The sequence below is a fragment of the Labeo rohita genome, chromosome 6 (assembly GCF_022985175.1).
Source record: "Labeo rohita strain BAU-BD-2019 chromosome 6, IGBB_LRoh.1.0, whole genome shotgun sequence".
Classification (NCBI taxonomy): Eukaryota; Metazoa; Chordata; class Actinopteri; order Cypriniformes; family Cyprinidae; genus Labeo; species Labeo rohita.
The window spans coordinates 23,583,566-23,602,044 of NC_066874.1; the positions used below are offsets into that span (position 1 = coordinate 23,583,566).

At 36.1% G+C, this 18,479-nt stretch overlaps 1 protein-coding gene across 2 annotated transcripts in view; it reads left to right on the forward strand.

The window, feature by feature from the left end:
- Positions 1-17,801, forward strand: part of slc9a7 (solute carrier family 9 member 7) — a 46,973-nt gene extending 29,172 nt beyond the window's left edge. For both annotated transcript variants that reach the window (XM_051111576.1, XM_051111577.1), the window contains 4 exons: positions 2,997-3,060; positions 6,778-6,860; positions 8,648-8,753; positions 16,885-17,801. In XM_051111576.1, coding sequence (XP_050967533.1) covers positions 2,997-3,060; positions 6,778-6,860; positions 8,648-8,753; positions 16,885-17,148 — 517 coding nt within the window. In that variant the 3' untranslated portion in view covers positions 17,149-17,801. The remainder of the gene's footprint in view (positions 1-2,996; positions 3,061-6,777; positions 6,861-8,647; positions 8,754-16,884) is intronic.
- Positions 17,802-18,479: the final 678 nt, after the last annotated feature.

Consider the following 18,479-nt stretch of genomic DNA (forward strand, 5'->3'; position numbering starts at 1 on the left):
AGCTTGTTTATATTATTTAACTCCAAGATGTTCTTTGATTTCCTTGTATTTAATTTCCTGTTTTGTCTCTTGCTTTTCCTCCTCTGAGCCCCTCCATTTTATTCCCTTTCAACTTCAAGTTCCTTCCTTCCCCACTGTTTCCCCTTTCCCAGTGTAACTTGTATGTAAGCAAATCTTCCCTGAACTGTAACCACAGCTGTAAGTTTTGTTTGACAACTCAGGCACCCTTTAGGTAAACCACTGGGGAGGAAAACTGTCTTTTTTTTGTTTTACAGACATGGTAGAAACAACAGCAGCTTGTTAAGACACCCAGTCTGTCACCTAGAAATGAATTACGTTGGGAGAATATGTTATCTGGTAACTCCTCCTCTATTAATATCGCCCACCAAATCTTCCTTGCCAACTGTGAAAAGACAAAGACGTTCAGTAAGGGTTTAACTGCTTGTCAGTGCAAAGACGGATAATAAGTCAGCTTTTTCTGTTTTCATTGGCGCTTGTCCACTTGGGCGGCACTGGAGGCTCAGAACGCCTGAGCATCTGCTAACCCTCAAGCTCTATCTAACTTCACAATGAAGTCTCTGTTGATCCTTGAGGTTCAAAAACCAGCGGCCGCATCATATCCACTGCTTTAATTGAGACGGAGAATGAAAGATGAGCCATCGGATCAAAGATCAGTAAATGTACTTAAAGGCCAGAGTGAGTGTTTACCTAGTGTATCACTTATCTCAGCAAAATCTCACCCTCTGTGCTCTAAAGGTCTGCTGGGTTCTCCTCGTGTTTCAGCCAGTCAAGCGAATGGGAGAACATGGCTGGCTCTCCATGCAAGGTCGGTCTTTGATCCAGATCGAAGTCAGGTTCACTTTGCAGCTTATTCTGGCCAGGAACCATTCATTTACAGGAAAAGACTGTTTGTCATAAAGCGAACAACCACACGTTTTAGTGTGTTAAACTGATGTTTAACTGATTTTAAAATTAGGGCTGCCCTCGACTAAAGATTTTTCTGGTCAACTAGCAGTCATTCATTTTTATGCATGCATGCATGTTTATTAATAAACCATATAAATCATAATAATCAGCCTTTAATTGCCTACATAGCCTAATAAGCACTCAAGCGCATGCAAAAAATGGCATCGACAGATATAATAATTATGAATGTGTCTGGGAAAAACAGTAAGGCTGCATTAACAATTTAATAAATTATTGATAAACTAGTGCTTTCTTTGTTTTTGGTTTAAAGTGCTCCTATTATGCCATTTTAAAGGTTGCTAATATTGTTTTATGAGTCTCCTAAAACAGATTTACATGTATGCAAGGTCAAAAAACAGTTAATTTGACCTAAATTCTAAATGAATCGTAAACGACTTGTGTGAAACAGTTAGAAGAATTAGTCTCTCTAATCCCCTCTTTTCCGTGAGCCCTCACTGCTGTGATTGGTCAGATGGCGCAGTCCTTTATGATCGGTTCACCGCGTAAAGTGCGTGTCGGGAAAACGAAACGCCTGTTTCCATAATTGAATGACAGCCGTGGAGACTTGTCAATACATAGAAAAGATAGCATCGATTTTACCTTACCAATTCGAGTCGGAGTCTGATGATGAAACAATCGAAAAGTTAGCACGGACTACTGTGGAAAGTGCTCGCAATTTGCTTATGTAAGCGAACCGGGCACACCTCCATGTTGTAAACTTCACCATTGTATAATGCATTAAGCACAGTTGTGAATGCGCCTGTATGTATGTTTCATACAGATTACATAATCTTTATATAATATTTGTTTTCTATTTGAATTGGTTCATTTAAAAGTAGACATTTTGCTCTCTATAGATATATTTTTCATGCCTGTAAGGCAAGTATATACAGAGTTTCGTAGTTTCAGGCTCAAGTTCATAGAGACCAAGAAGGCAGAAAGCGTGTCCTGTTTGCTTTAATAATTTTACAAAAGCACAATGTTTTGTTGTTATTTTGAGTGCACACAAATAAACGTAGAGTCTTTACAGATTCGAAAGATTTAATACTTTTATCTATACGTCCAAAAATTGAGTATTTTAAGAGCAAGTGACCAAAAATGAAAATTCTGTCATTAATTACTCACCTTCATGTTGTTCCAAATCTGTAAGACCTTCGTTTATCTTCGGAACACAAATGAAGATATTTTTGATGAAATTCAAGAGCTTTCTGACCCTGTGTAGACAGCAACACAACTGACATGTTTAAGGCCCGAAAAGGTAGTAAGGACATAGTTAAAATAGTCCATGTGATATCAGTGGTGAATGCACAATGAAGACTGACACAGAAAAGAAGAAATAGTTGAATAAAGTCATTATTTCTTTGCACACAAAAGCTTTTTTTGTAGCTTCATAAAATTACGCTTGAACCACTGATGTCACATGGGCTATTTTTAACAATGTGTTTACTACCTTTCTGGGGCTTGAATGTGTCAGTTGCGTTGCTGTCTATGCAGGGTCAGAAAGCACTCAAATTTTATTAAAAATATCTTAATTTGTGTTCCAAAGATGAACGAAGGTCTGGTTTGGAACGACATGAGGGTGAGTAATTAATGACAGAATTCTTATTTTTGGGTTACCTATCCCTTTTAATAAATCAAAGTTAAATCAACATTTTGTTCATTCCTTGTTGTTTTTACATGCTGTTTCATGGTAATTTTATTTAAATTAGAAGATGTCAAAAACTCATTGTCCTAGAAGTTTAGGCCTGTGACCTGTAGACCTTATGATTTATCTCTATAACTGCTTCTCAGCGGAAACCTTGGCTTGCTGCAGTAGGCATGTTGTGTGAAATGAGATCATAACTGGATCAATATACTGTAGCTCTGCTTGAGTTTATTCCACCTGTTTATCTTTTGTTCGTGCTGCTGCTGTTTGTGGGCTTTGCTAAAAGGTCGCAGTATGTATGTGTGGCTGGATATGCATCGTGGGTTAAAAGCTCACGTCAAAAATGCACACAGGCAGACTGATGTGCAGTTTCACTCTCTTTCAGAGTTGGAGTGGACCCTGATCAGGATCTTCAACCATGTGGGGACAGCTTCCAGGTCCTTCAGGGAGTAAGTCTCAATATGTTTCTGTCCTCCTGCCAGTGAAGCTTTTACCGTCATTATATTTGAAGTACTCTCTTTTTGCTACAGACATGAGTAATGCCGCAAGCTGTAAAACAAACGAGGTGTGTGCTAGTAATTTTTAAGCATTGAAGGAAGAACTCTGCAATGTCGTACAAACCACACCACCTAGGAACATTGTGGTTTTGCACTCACAATTATCAGTAACATTTATTTCGGAAAATGTGAAAGTCTCATTCTGAATTGCTGCCACATCTTCCTGTTGCTTTTGCACTTAGGATCTTATATGAAGTTACCCAAGAAAACCACAAATTCTTTCTTCCGGTTTTTAGCATGTAAAAAAAAGGTTGCATGCCTGCCTATGTGTCATTTGTGGAGCGATCTTTTGTAAGATAACTCGGACCCCTTCAAACGCGGGCATGTAAACAACCTTGATGGCTTTTAGCTGTTGGCATGTAATGTTTGCAACCTGTGGGTGTGTTTTTGAAGACATGCGAATACATGCACCAATACAGAGAAACAAGTTGCTTTTTATATCATGAATTGTTGCTGAAATCAGAAAGGCAAAGCTAATTAGGAACGGACATCTTTGAAATGACATTCCTCCTCTGTTCATCCTGGTTTAAACTAGTTACATTATATGGCAATGATGGAAATCAGATCAGTAGAAACTGCATCTGCAAAACCACAAGCATAATCTGTCATCATATACTCACCCTCATGTTGTTTCAAACCTGTATGGGTTTCTTTCAACTAAACAGTTAATGATAGTCATTAACTTTCATAGTATTGAAAGTTTTATACTATTAAAGGCAGTGGCTACCACAACATTTTTCAAAATATCTTCTTTTGTGCTTAACGGAAGAAAGGAATTCATACAGGTTTGGAACTACGTAAGGGTGAGTAAATGATGACCAAACGTTCACTTTTGGGTGAACTATCCCTTTAAGAGTACAATGAACTCAACAGAGGACCTTTTTGTTTTCCACTGTAAATTATTTCTTAGCATTACTGTCAGATAGTAAACTGTTAAACAGACATTAGTGAGTTTCTGGGAAGTCTATATTGTCTGAAGTGAACGTGGTTAGAGGGTGAGGTGATCTGCCTGGTTTTTAAAAGGCTTTTCTGTCTGTCTTTCTCCCTTTTGACAACCCTTAGTATTACTATCTGGAACACAAACGTATGATAGAATTAAAATGATGCTAAAGTAAAAGTAAAATATGGTAGAAGCAATATGTAGTTTATGTAACTACAGGCTATCCTAACTTTAAAGGGTTACTGACAATTATAATTTTTTTTTTTTTAACAATTCACAAGTTTATTATACTGCATATTAACATTAACATACTGCATATGCAAACTAAACAATATATAGCTATTCTAAGTTAGAACAAGAAGAAAATAATAGTTTATAAGAATTTTATTCTTAAAAATTCTTAAAGGAGACCTGTCATGCCCCTTTTTACAGTATGTAATATAAATATATATAATTTTGAAAATGCCTATTTTGAGCAGGAGCAAATGAGCTGCTGCCCCTCCCCCCCTCCAGAATAGGGCTGTGCCTTTACAGCTTGTATCTCAGATACTTTGCCGAAAAAAAACATCTGTTTGGTTTTGATTATCATGTCTATTGCATTGAAATCATGCATGTTAAACCATATTAATTTAAACTTCTGATATAGGGTTTTCTGAGCGCACACATGCTTTCTCACAAGCTTGCAGAGAAAGGCTTACCAAAAAGTTTATTGGGTTGTTCTTTTTCACATCTTCTGGGTTGGTAGATGCACCAGAGACCCAATTATAGCACTTAAACACAGAAAAGGTCAGATTTCCATGATAATGTCAATGTTTCAAGATCTGTACATGCAGTTTTGCAGCGTTAATAAAAAACAACAACGTTGTTGTTGAAGAAATTTTATTGAAAGAAGAGAAAATTACGTCTATTACTCCATGCCTACATTTTAATTAGTTAATATTGATGTTAATGTTATCTTTTTAAAGTTAAGTAGTGTTTTTTACTTGGTGGTAATCACTACTGAATTTTTTGGTGTAAGACATCTCTAAATCACATGTGTACACTTTTACTTTTGTCTCATCTTATTAACAGTGGTCCTCATTATAGTGTTAAATGAGAAGTTCAGTTCCAGAACAAATATTTACAGATAACGTATTCACCCCGTTGTCATCCAAGATGTTCATGCCTTTCTTTCTGTAGTCATAAACAAATTGTTTTTTAAGGAAAACATTTCAGGAATTATCTCCATTTTAGTGGATTTCTATAGTGCCAGTGAGTTTCAGAATGCAGTTTCAATGCAGCTTCAAAGGGCTCTAAATGGTCCCAGCCAAGAAATAAGAATCTTATCTAACGAAACGCTCGATCATTTTCTGAAAAATATAAAAATGTATGTACTTTTTAACCTTAAATGCTTGTCTTGTCTAGCTCTGTGATGCGCATGCAAACTCAGTGTAATCCGGGTCAATACACTTAGGTTCACTTTGTAAACTTTGTAAACACTGGGTCGGTACTTCTGCAGCGATGTAGGATGGTTTTGAAGTTGGAGGAGAAAATGAGATGGGAGTTTTTCAACATACCCTAACTGTATTGACCCGGATTACACAGATTTTGCATGTGCATCACAGAGCTAGACAAGACAAGTATTTGAGGTTACAAAGTACACACATTTTTGTTTTTTGTTTTTTAGAAAATGACCAATCGTTTCGCTAGATAAGACCATTATTCTTCGGCTAGGATCATTTAGAGCCCTTTGAAGCTGCATTTAAACTGTTTAAACCACAGAAATCCACTATATGGAGATAATTCCTAAATTGTTTTCCTCTCAAAAACATAATTTCTTTACGACTGAAGAAAGAAAGGCATGAACATCTTGGATGACAACGGGATGAATACATTATCTGTAAATATTTATTCTGGAAGTGAACTTTAACACTAAAGAAATATAGCAAGCTTAGGGTAGGTTGCAGTATAGTGTTACTTTAAGCTTGTTTGTGATGTCATTAATCTGTAATCTCTTTAAGTGCAATGAAGCTAAATTTGAAACTGAACTCATGAGATGATGAATGTATTGGCCACTGGAAGAACAGAGGGAGACCTGAGGTTGTACTACATATAAAGTCAATGGATAAATATGGATGAATACTGAGTGTGTGTACTGTATATTAATAATAAACGGTTGAGTATCAAGTTCAATTCCACACATTCAAAAGTTGGCAGACCATTTTATTAAGCATTACGTGGCCAGTAGTGGAATAACGTTTGATGACACTAGAGGTGCAAAAAGAACACACTTTACATTTTATATAATATAATATGATATAATAATATAATGTTTTTTGAGGAAAAAAAGCAGTGTATTCCTAAGCCTTTATTACCCAAAAGACAGACCTTTGAGCTAACATTTGCAGCATCACGTTTTTTCCAGAATGACAAATTCCAAATTGACACAACCCGATTGCAACATAGATTGTTGTTGCAACATGGACAGTCAATGATGAACATAAAACAGTATATTGATTTTTAAAAACATCTATTTGATTATTGACTCGTCTGCCACAATTTTGTACTGTGCTTTGATTTATCTTAATTCAATATTTGCTAAAGCTACAGTATATAATATATATGTGAAAGTTTGCATAGCCCTGCCGTAGATGAAACAAATCAGACTTACTTCCTCTTTCTCTCATCAGGATGGATCCCAGTCAGAAGGACAGAGCAAGACCAAGCAGGAGAGTGCCTGGCTCTTTAGACTTTGGTATACTTTTGACCACAAGTATCCTTTTCAGCATGCAATTCACAACAACACACACTTGCACGCTTTTGTGGTCTTGTCATTAAGATCTCAAGCACGGTTGAGCATTACTTCTCTTTCACCGTTCTCTTCTCCGCTCTTCCGTGAGCCTAGCCAGTGAGATTACTTTGGCTCCATGCAAATGACTAGGAAAAAGCATCTGCTCCCACACCACAGACAATGACAAAAGAGACACACATATTGATGAAACTCGCTGAAGCGGATCTGGATGAATATAAATGCGGAGTAAGAGTGAAAAAGGGATGAATAATTCCACGATTTCGTAAGATAGCTGTTTTTGATCAGTGGTGGAGTTCCTCCGAGGCCTTAACTGAGCCTCTAAACCCCCGAACTGACAAGCCTCACCCTGCTTATGCAACTCCCAGTCCAAAAAAAGCTCCAGTCTGAGCTCCGCACCTCAATACGAGCTGCTGGAAATGTCATTACGGACATTCTTCGCACGGAAAGTCGAATGAAATGACTGCAGTCCGTTTTCACAAAGCCTGAATGAAGCAATCAGTGATTCTTGAGCTCCCAGCAGGGCCTATCCACTGCAATTATTTTGTGCTGAGAGGTTTACTGTAGCCGTACCTTTTCAGCGAGACGCTCGTGGGTGGTAAGAGAAACAGAATAGCAAAAGAAAGGGGTTTTATTTAGCACACGGTTGCTAGAAATAATGCTTAAAGGTGAAAGTAGCACACACATTTTCTCACAGACTTCTCAATCCGCTTCCTGCACAGCTGTGTCTGGCCAGCTCCACATGTGGTGACTCACAGGTCCTCAGAGCTTATGTCAGATGTTTATTAGAAAACCTAGCTTGGGATTTTTCTTTGCGCCCATAGCCTGCGTTTGAGCTCGCAAGCGTGTTGCCTTATTGCCACAACAACCTACCCAACAACATTCAGTTCCTTTTGCGCAGGCCCTCGGGAGTGAATTAATGTGCGTTTGTGTGCTTTTCCAAAAGGCCAGTTCTATTGGCCAACAGCCTGTTTTATTTCATGTTATTGGAGAGATTTTTCAGTTTATACCTGGCAACCTCTTTCTAACTATGTAGGGACATCCAGTTCAGGTCCCCCTCGAAGATATTAAACACTTCCAAATCCATCACTGGGTGTTCTTGGTTTCAAGCCATCGACACTTTGCTGCCGCCATCTCTATTTTTATCCCCGTCTGTCAAAAATAAAAAACCTCAGTATTGCTGCCAATCGCGTACTAGCTGTCCTGCTCAGATCTGTGTGCGCTGGACTCTGAGTAAACTATTTAAGGGGATGATGATCTGTTTACTCCATGATAATGAGGCTGAGACTCAATCATATCTGTTCCAAGATGAGCTCTTGCTGCTGCCAAGCTGAATTTTGAAGCTTATAAGCAATGCTATTTTTGGGGTTGAATTGATTGGTTGTTTGGAAATGTTTGACTTGGATGAATGTCAGAAGTCTTGCAGTCGTTATTGGTTTAGCCCGAAAAACTTTTTTTTTTTCATTTACTTCACAAGAGTGCTTTTTTGTTCATTGAAAAGACTGTCCAAAACTGCTCTTTTGCATATAGTGAGTGTTTTTAGGAATTTTTGTGAGAGTTATAAGGCATGATTATCTAATGTAAGCACATTATAAGCTACTACTGAATGAACTTTACACCTCCATGTTTTCAGCTGTTTTTGTAATTAAAAGTAAATGATGAAGTAAGAACTGTCTACATCAAATACAGTCCAAACCTGGTTGTCTGACATTGACACTTCAGAAGAGTTTTTTCCCTTAACACAAGTACAGTTACCTGAAGCCTATCCTGACGCATAGCGGTCCCCCTTTGACCTCCACTCTTCCGGCCTGCTGCGGTCCACTGGCTCGATGTCTGACCAGCCCTCAGGCCTATGAGGTAAGACCACATACGCATACAGTTATTAAAGGGATAGCTCACCCAAAAAAGAAAATTCTGTCATTAATTACTCAACCTCAAGTGGTTTCAAATCAAGACCTTCGTTCTTCTTTGGAACACAAATTAAGATATTTTTCAAATCTGAGAGTGTTTTGACCCTGCATAGACAGCAATGCAACTGACATGTTCAAGGCCCAGAAAGGTAGTAAGGACGATGTTAAAATAGTCCATGTGACATCAGTGGTTCAGCCGTAATGTTATGAAGCTGCGAGAATACGCTTTGTATGCGAAGAAAACAAAAATAACAGTTTTATTCAACCTTTTCTTCTCTTCCGTGTCAGTCTTCAATGAGTGATCACAAAAATACACATTTGTATATATTCGATATGTTAATAAAAAATAAATAATGATAAAATATATTCAAAATAAATAGAATTTGGACAAATATTTATATTTGCATATAGTTTGACATATATATTGACATATATTTGTATGCATACATTTTATTAATTTTAATTTATTTATTTTGTTTTATTGTATTTTTTTTATCGATTTATATTTGAACAGTTATTTATTTATTTATGAAATAGATATGTGTTTATTCATCTTTTTCAGTTTTTAATAGAATTGTATTATTTTATATATAAATATGATAAAACTACAATTATTTAAATAAATAGTTTTTTACTACTTTCTTTTATAAATCTAACTGATTTTTATTCAGGTTTTTTTTTATTTGTATTTTTTTTTTTTACTTAGTTCAAACCCTTAATTTACTCTATTAATTCAAAGTACAATGCCGTTCAAAAGTTAGGGATCAGTAAAAAACAGTAATATTGTGAAATAGTATTGCAGTTTCTAATATTGGTTTCCTATTTTAATATACTTTAAAATATATTTTATTTCTGCGAAGAAGCGCTGAATTTTAATCAGCCGTTCCTTCAGTTTTCAGTGTCACATGAACCTTCAGAAATCATTCTGATAAGCTGATTTATTATCAGCATTGAAACTGCTGCTTAATATTTGTTTAGATACTTTGTTATACTTTTTTGTTGATTCGTTTATGATTAAAAAGTTAAAAAGAACAGCATTCAAAATAGAAATCATTTGTAACAGTGTAAGCACTGTTTATCCAATTAACACATCCTTGTTGAATAAAAGTACTAATTTCTTTAAAAAAAAACACTGTTTCTTAAAAAGCACAACTGTTTCCAACACTGATTATAAATCAGCATATTAGAATGATTTCTGAAGGATCATGTGACCCTGAAGACTGGAGTAATGATGCAGAAAATTCAGCTTTGCTTCACAGGAATAAATTATATCTTAAAGTATATTAAAATAAAAAACTGCTATTATAAATTAAAATAATATTTCATAAATTATTTTTTTGATCAAATAAATGCAGCCTTGATGAGCATAAAAAAAAACAAAAATCTTATTGATCCTAAACTTTTTGAACAGCAGCGTATGTAAACACAACACTACACGACTAATGCGTTTTTTTACATAAACCCATTGCTTATATTCTCCAAACAGCCCCTTATTTGCTAGTATATCGGTCATTACTTCACAGCACTGCTGTGTTTCTAAGGAAATAACTTATTCTGAGTTCCTCAACAGCACGCTTTGGTTTCCATAGCTTGCTTTCTAATGTTGCTGCTCTGTGCAACCCTGATTGAAAAGAAAAGAGAAAAAGACAGACAGACACACAAAAGCACTGGGGCTTTTAGACTGGACACAGACCCGAAGGAAGACGCATTCAGTGTGCGCCTGGTCACAAAAGAGTCTTTCATGATGCCACTCTCATGTTGGTGAGCCCGAGAGGCGTTCCAGTATCTCAAGCATGGAGAACACAGTTATTCACAGTAGTCACAGGCCCATTCACTTCTGCGAATTCCACTATTCATCACAATGTTCATACTGTAGCTCAGGCTGCTTGGCTGCGCTCACAAACGTCTTACAGCCTTACATTGTGCTGTTGGGTCACAATGAGCTAAATGTCCTGCAGAACTGCTTGATCGCCCACCTCTCTCCCACGTAACACAATTATGCCCCTCGTAGCCGCAGTAGATGGAGCGATGTGAATACCAGAAAAAAGAGTGATGTGTTTGCAGACCTAAAAAGAAGATAGTTCTTACCTCAGAACATGAGTCATTGTCATGTTTGTGTTATGTACATCCTTTTAAACTGGGTCAGTTCATCTAAATACCCCAGTTTGTCTGTCTGTATATATTTCTGTTTCTCTTTTCTTGTCTCGGTTGTTCTCTCTAGGCCCTCTTTAAACCTGTCATGTGTATCTTAGTTCACTGTCTCTGACTTTTTTTTCTTTGAATTGCTTTTTTTTAGTTTTGCTTCTTATTTCTTTTTATTTCACCCCAGCTTCTCCCTCTCTGTTTCCACAGTCTCCGTCTAGGTTTCATTTCCCTTTTTACTTTCTCCGTCATTTTTATTAGTTGCTTGCTCATTAAATCTGAAAACAAAACGAAGCAAGAAGTTCATTTATTTATGGCCTACATATTCCTCATTTTTAAAAATTTTGCTGCTAATTTTTCTTTGGCTGTTATATAGTTCCTCTTGTTAAATCCATTTTGTATTGTGTTTCGGATGTGAATAACAAGCTTTTTCATTCCTGCAATTTCCTCTTTGTTTAAAGGTCTTTTGTGTTGAACTTATTTTTTGTTCCCATATCACTTCATTTTGAAGAGCACTTACACAGAACCGTTCTCTTAATGATAATGGTTCATTTATGGAGGTTAAGTACTGCACTGTTAGCCAGTCATTGATACAAAATATGCAACACTTACTGTAGTTCCGGTCCTGTATTTTGATTGGACCAGCATGGTTTACAAAAGTGATATTTACTGTTTTGATTTGGCTTTTTATGAAACCGTTTTTACTGGTGAAGCAAAAATACACAAAATAACTGGCCCATAGTAGGGTTTCTGCGTGTCTTAAAGTCTTAATTTGCCCTTTCACAAATTAAGGCCTTAAAAAGGTCATAAGTTCATAAAGTTAGGCATTAAATGTTTTAATATATGTATCTATAAATATTCTTAAATTAAGGTACATTTACAGATTCCAACCTGAGAAAATGAAATTCATTTTTTTTTAATTAAATGATTTTAAAAGGACAGTTCACGCAAAAATGAAAATTCTGTCATTAATTACTCACCCTCGAGATGTTCCAAACAGTATGACCAGTATGACAAATAAAGATATTTTTGATCAAATCCAAGAGCTTTCTGACCCTGTGTAGACAGTAAGTACTACCACGTTCAAGGCCCAGAAAGGACATTGTTAAAATAGTCCATGTGACATCAGTGGTACTTTTTGTGCGCAAAGACAGCAAAAATAACACTTTATTCAACAGTTTTTCTCTTCTGTGTCAGTCTGCGGCGCACATTCACGACAGTACCATGACGCAAACGTATCAGTGCTAATTTGGCAAAAAAGATTGTTTACCGTGGTTGTACAATAGTAAAATTAATGCTAATATCTGTGCTAGTTTGGCAGGGAAGATTTGATTTACCATGTTTTTCCAATGTAATGTCAATTGAAGTAACTGTGCTTGGCAGATAAAATAAACTGTACCGTGATTTTACTGTAGTAACATTAATAGCACTGATTATTGTGCTAGTTTGGCATAAGCAATGGTAGTACATGTGCTAGTTTGGCCAAAAAAAAAATTAAATTTACCATGTTTTACCATAACAGTGTTAATTGAAGTATCAGTGCTAGTTTGGCAAAAAAAAATAAAAAATAAAAATAAATAAATAATTATTATTATTTATATATATATATATATGTTTACCATAGTAAAATGAATGACAATATCTGTGCTAGGTTGGCAGGAAAGAATTTACTATGTCTCGCTTGGCAGATAAGATAAACTTTACCATGATTTTACTATAGTAACATTAATAGCAGTGTCTGTGCTAGCTTTACATAAAATATTACCTTTACCATGTGGTTAACCAATTGTGGTTAATGTGCTAGTTTGGCATAGTTTTACTCTAGTAACACTAATGGTAGTATATGTGCTAGTTTGGCAAAATAAAAAAATTGTTTACCATGTTTTACCGTAGTAGAATTAATTGAAGTATCAAAGTATCAGTGCTAGTTTGGCAAAAAAAAGAAACTTAAAATTAATGCCAATATGTGTGCTAGTTTGGCAGGAAAGATTTGATTTACCGTACATTTACCGGAGTAACACTGGGGTTCTGAAAGTGTTTTTTTTTTTTTTTTTTTTTTTTTTTTTTTTTTTTTTAAAGTTGTTTTCTTTGCTAATACAAGACATTTACATTTAGAGACCATATTGGGTTTTTGTGTTCCATTCAGTTTATTCCTTAAATTCTCTTTATTTGGTTTTAAATTTACCTCCTTAAAATCTGCAAAAACCCTGTAATATGTATGCTGTTAGCTCTGGGTTCTTGCAAAATAATGACCGACAATACTCCTGACAACACTCTACAATACTCCTCTTATTACACGGTGGCTTGGGAAATAAATTTAAAAAAGCAGGAAATATTGATTTGAGTTGAAATTATGTATGAAGAAAGTTACCACAATGTCTGTTTCTTTCAGGAAAACATTGCCTTAGACTTAATAATCCAGTTTAATGTTCATTATACAAAAAATATATACTTTTTTTTTTAATTGTTTGCAATTGACCAATCCGAATGAATAGTCCCCGGGAGCTGTGCAGTAAGAAGGAAGAAGTACAGATCTAGAATCTAGAGCCTTTGAGAGCTTAAACAGGTGATCTTCACAGAATAAATCACACCACCCCAAACCATTAACATGGAACCGGCATTATTTAGATCCTTCTCAAGGGATTTAACAGCAGCTATATGTGAATCTAACTGTTGCGTAACAGAGTTTAGTTTGTTTGATCTGTTGGCACACAGTGTAATCCTCTGGTGTAATTGTGCTTCAGTGACAAGCCCATTCAATAGCACCCAGTGATTCTCTGAAGTACCACTAAACCCAGTGATCTGTGAATGGCAAGCCTTTAAACTGTGGGAGATAATTTATTGAAAAAAATGCTTGTTACATGTGAATGAGTTGTGTGAATTTCCTGTATTGCAGTCATTGCTTATGCTGCCTTCAAGTTCACCTGGGAAGCTCCTACGTTTGAGTTGATCATTATTGCGATGACACGCATAGTCATAGTGAAGTCTAAACAAACAAAATACTCAGTGAAAACTTTTTGAATTTGAAGATTAAGGTAAATTAGACATATTTTGTCTTCTGGAAAAATGTAAGCATCTTCTGTAGCTTCTGAAGAGCAGAAAATTAAATTAAATGGAAAAAAAAAAACAATATTTAGGCAAAATAATAAAAACGTACACGTCTTCATTCTGTTCAAAAGTTTACACCTATGGCTCTTGTTGCATCGTTTTTCATTCTGGAGCATCAGTGAGCGTTTCAACCTTCTGTAATAGTTGCATATGAGAAAGAGTTGCAAACTTGTGTTATACAGCCCAATTTTGAGGGTGACTGATACTCTCTTAAATTGCGATTTTTATATCTCACAATTCGCAATTGCGCGTTATAAAGTCAGAATTGCGAGATATAAACTCACAATTATGACTTTTTTTCTTTCTGACTCTATCTCCTAATTCAGGCTTAATTTCTCAGAATTGCGAGCTATAAACTCTTTATAACTCACAACTGCGAGTTTATATCACACAATTGTGAAAAAGTCAGAATTGTGAGATGTGAACTCGCAATTGCGAGAGAAAAAATCAGGATAGTGAGATAAAAAGTCCTTAAAAACTACCTTTTTTTTAAAATTCAGTGGCAGTGAATTTTACGTGAATTTTAAAATTAAGTCTTTTGATTAGTATTAAGAATCAAGCATATGTTAACTTTTAAAAATGGTGATTTAAAAAAATAAAAATAAAAAATTAACTCATATTTTCTCTCGTGGACTATATGTAAACATCTTTTATGTGAAATATGTTATTCAGGTCAGTATTAAATAAAAAAAAATAACATGGATTTTGTACGATCCCTTCTATTGTGGTAAAATAATTAACATTTTTGCAGATTCTGCAAGGTGTATGTAAACTTTTGACTTCAGCTGTATATTAGGAATAATTTATAATGGAATAGATGAAAATTTATTCACACCCCAAGGTGTTAATGCAGCCAAGACTTAAAGGGTGTGCCTTTTCAACAATTAAAACAATTAAACCAATTTATCTTCATTTATTTACACTTTTACAATGGTTACCACAAACACTTAAAAAAAAAAAAAAAAAAAAAAAAACTTGTAGTTGCGTGTTATAAAGTCCAATGCTGAGGGAGAAAAAGACTGATATGTTCTCAGAATTGCGAGTTTGTATTAGGGGTCGACCGATTATCTGCGCCGATATTAGGCATTTTTATGATTATCGGTATCGGCCATTTTTCAAAGCCGGTTCGCCGATAAAATAATTTTATTTTGAAACGTGCTATTCGGCTCTGCTGATGCAGCCTGTCAGAACTCACCACTCTGTAGCAGAGAGCAATCTCCGCCCACCGCCAATCTGATTTGTTGAGAGTCACGAGTCTGACCAATCAACACGAAATAATCTCTCACACCAAAAGCGCTCACTAACCGGAGGCTTCAGTGAACACTCACGCATCAGTTGTCTCTCAAAGTTAAGGCAGCAGCAGACGTTGCTGAAATTGCAATAAATCTCAATCCACTGACGACACACTGAAGTTGCAAAACACCTCAATATTATCTATGATTTCTGCGATGCAGAATCCAGTCATAAATGGAATTCACTGTATAACGTGGAATGTTACACTTGTTATTGTGAGGGGGAAAAAAAAATCTGATTTGCGAGATACAAACTTGTGATTACATGTTATGAAGTCAAAATCTGAAGAGGGAAAAGACTATGTTCTCAGAATTGCAAGTTTATATCAATTCTGACTTCACATTTGCAATTGCGAGAAAAAAACGTTGAGTTATTAGTTCAGAATTGTGAGATATAAACTTAGAACCGTGAAAAAAAGAAAAAAAAAAAAAAAAAAAAATTCTGAATTTTGAGATATAAACTCGCAATTGTGTGTTATAAAGTCCAGTTCTGAGGGGGTGGGAGAATCAAGTCAGAATTACGAGATATAAACTTAAAATTGCTACAAAGTCAGAATTACGAGATACAAACTTGCAAACTTGTGTTATACAGCCCAATTTTGAGGGTGACTGATACACTCTTAAATTGCGATTGTTATATCTCACAATTCGCAATTGTGCGTTATAAAGTCAGAATTGTGAGTTTATATCTCGCAATTCTGACTTTATTTCTCAGAATTGCGAGCTATAAACTCTTTTTAACTCACAACTGCAAGTTTATATCACACAATTGTGATAAAAGTCAGGATTGTGAGATGTAAACTCGCAATTGTGAGAGAAAAAGTCCTTAAAAGTCCTTTTTTTTTTTTTTTTTTTTTTTTTTTTTTTTTAATTCAGTGCCAGTGAATTTTACGTGAATTTTAAAATTGTCTTTTTTTTTCTTTACGTATCTTTTAATCTCAAGACCTTTTCAGTTAATCAAGACATTTCTTTTCTTTTTTTCATATCTCAAACATCTTTCGTTATTTCAATTGATTTTTAAAATGTAGTTATATTTTTTAAATGCTTATCCCGAAATACTGTTGCGTCCTTTTCTTGACCACTGATTTAGCATTAGAAACAACTCATGCTGTCAACATCATTCAATAGTGCTGTAGTCTAAAACAAACTAATGTTGTTTACATAACTAATGTTGTTTAAATACACTACTGGCATTGAACTAACTACACGTCCCCTCTAACATAACAATTTGCCTTTACTAAGAATATTGAGTTTCCACTTTTAAATACAACTTTGTAGGTATAAAATATCACGTAACTTTTAACTATGATATTCCCAACTGTACTTGAAGGCTGCATTGCACAAAGGTAAGTGATTTTTCTCTTACATAAGGACATCTAAGTGTATTTCTCTTTTTATCTTGTCTTTTTGTGACTCCACAGTGTCCCTCATAAACCTTTGTGCTGAGCTTGAATAGTGTGTGTGTGTATATGTGTATGAGTGTCGAAGCATCCCGTCCTCCTCCCTTCATGTCCGACTTGTCACTGTGCTCCGCAGAACCACGAGCCGCTCCGAGACAATGACTCAGACCTCATCTTGAACGAAGGAGACCTGACGCTGACCTATGGCGACACAGCCATCACAGCCAACGGAGCCTCGTCCTCCTCCGGCCCCGAAGCATCGGGCGGAAGCTGGGGTGTGAACGGCAAACGCAGCGACAGCACGTCGGAGGACGCTCTGGAGCGAGAACTGGACACGCGCGAACACGAGCTGTTGAGCCGCGGCACACGTCTCGTTTTCCCCATGGAGGACCACGCTTGATCCCGCATCTCACACCTTAAACCACACCTCCCTGTGCTTCATACCTCCACTTTTCTTGCACATTGTCTATCAGACCACCCACGACCCCTCCAAAGATCTCACGCAGGGGGTCTGAAAACTCAAAGGAACAGATGGAGAGCAGGAGGGTTTGCTTTTAGAGAACAGAGGCTGTGGTAGGCTCATTGTAAAAGAAAAAATATGAAAAACTGCTATTAAGAATGCATTTTGGACAGCTTTGGACACTGAATGTCCATATTGCTGTCATTTATGATGAGGGATTGATTAACATTCCCTTAACATTCACATACATTCCACCCATCGCATATTAACATCTTGGCTTACTAATTTTTTGTTAGCAATGCTGCTACAAACAGGAAATATGATTGACAAATATGACTGAGCCATTTTTTCTGACAGGAAGTCAGTTTTTTTTTATGAACAGCCAGTATTAATAATTTGCATTCAAATGCTTGTCGTTTCCATCAGGCAAATAAGCGAGCAGCTCATAATGTTTATAAATATTCCATGCCAGTGGTGTAGGTGAAAACTCACTAACACAAAGGCAACAATGACATGAGTGCATGCTCATCTCATGACTGCATACAGGAACCTTGTAATACTTCGAGTTTACACTTCCTGCAATATCTTGGTTGTACGAATGCCAAGTAGGTGTGCCAGTCGTTGTAAATATGAATGTTGATCTGCACAGCTGTGGAACTTTTCTCTCTCTTTTTGTTTTTTTTAAACAGCTGGATGCAACCAGAGTGTATGAGCCATGCACTTTAGCTGCAGCTGAGCTGCAGTCCTTGCATGTATTGCTTTATTATATTAGCATATTAATCACTTGCACACACACACAACCAGAATTTGTGATGCAGAATGATCAAGAACCCTTCATATCTGCATCAAACAGTTTGTGTTTGTGGTGCTTTAGATTGTTCTAGAAGATGGAACTTTTCATTGTGTATGAGCTGCTGCTATCAGTCAGCGATTCCGAAATCAGGAATCTGGAATGCCCAGAATGATGTTGACCCGGCTGTTCATACAGCTAACGGATGGCCTAAAGCCAGTAACCGCCAATGCGCATTCCTTTCATCCTCCATGTCTAGAAGTAATGTTAATGAATGCAAGTCTAAAGTCTGAGTGTTGAGTTAATAGCTAACTTGCAGACATTTGAAATAAGTCATCATTCATAAGTCAACTAACCTTGCACTCTTTCCATTCAGTATCCTTTACAATTGTATGCACTTGTGCCTGTTGTGTGGGCTGTTTGAATTGTGCGAGATAACACATCACTTCAACAGAATCTAGTTTAACATCTGACCAGACCC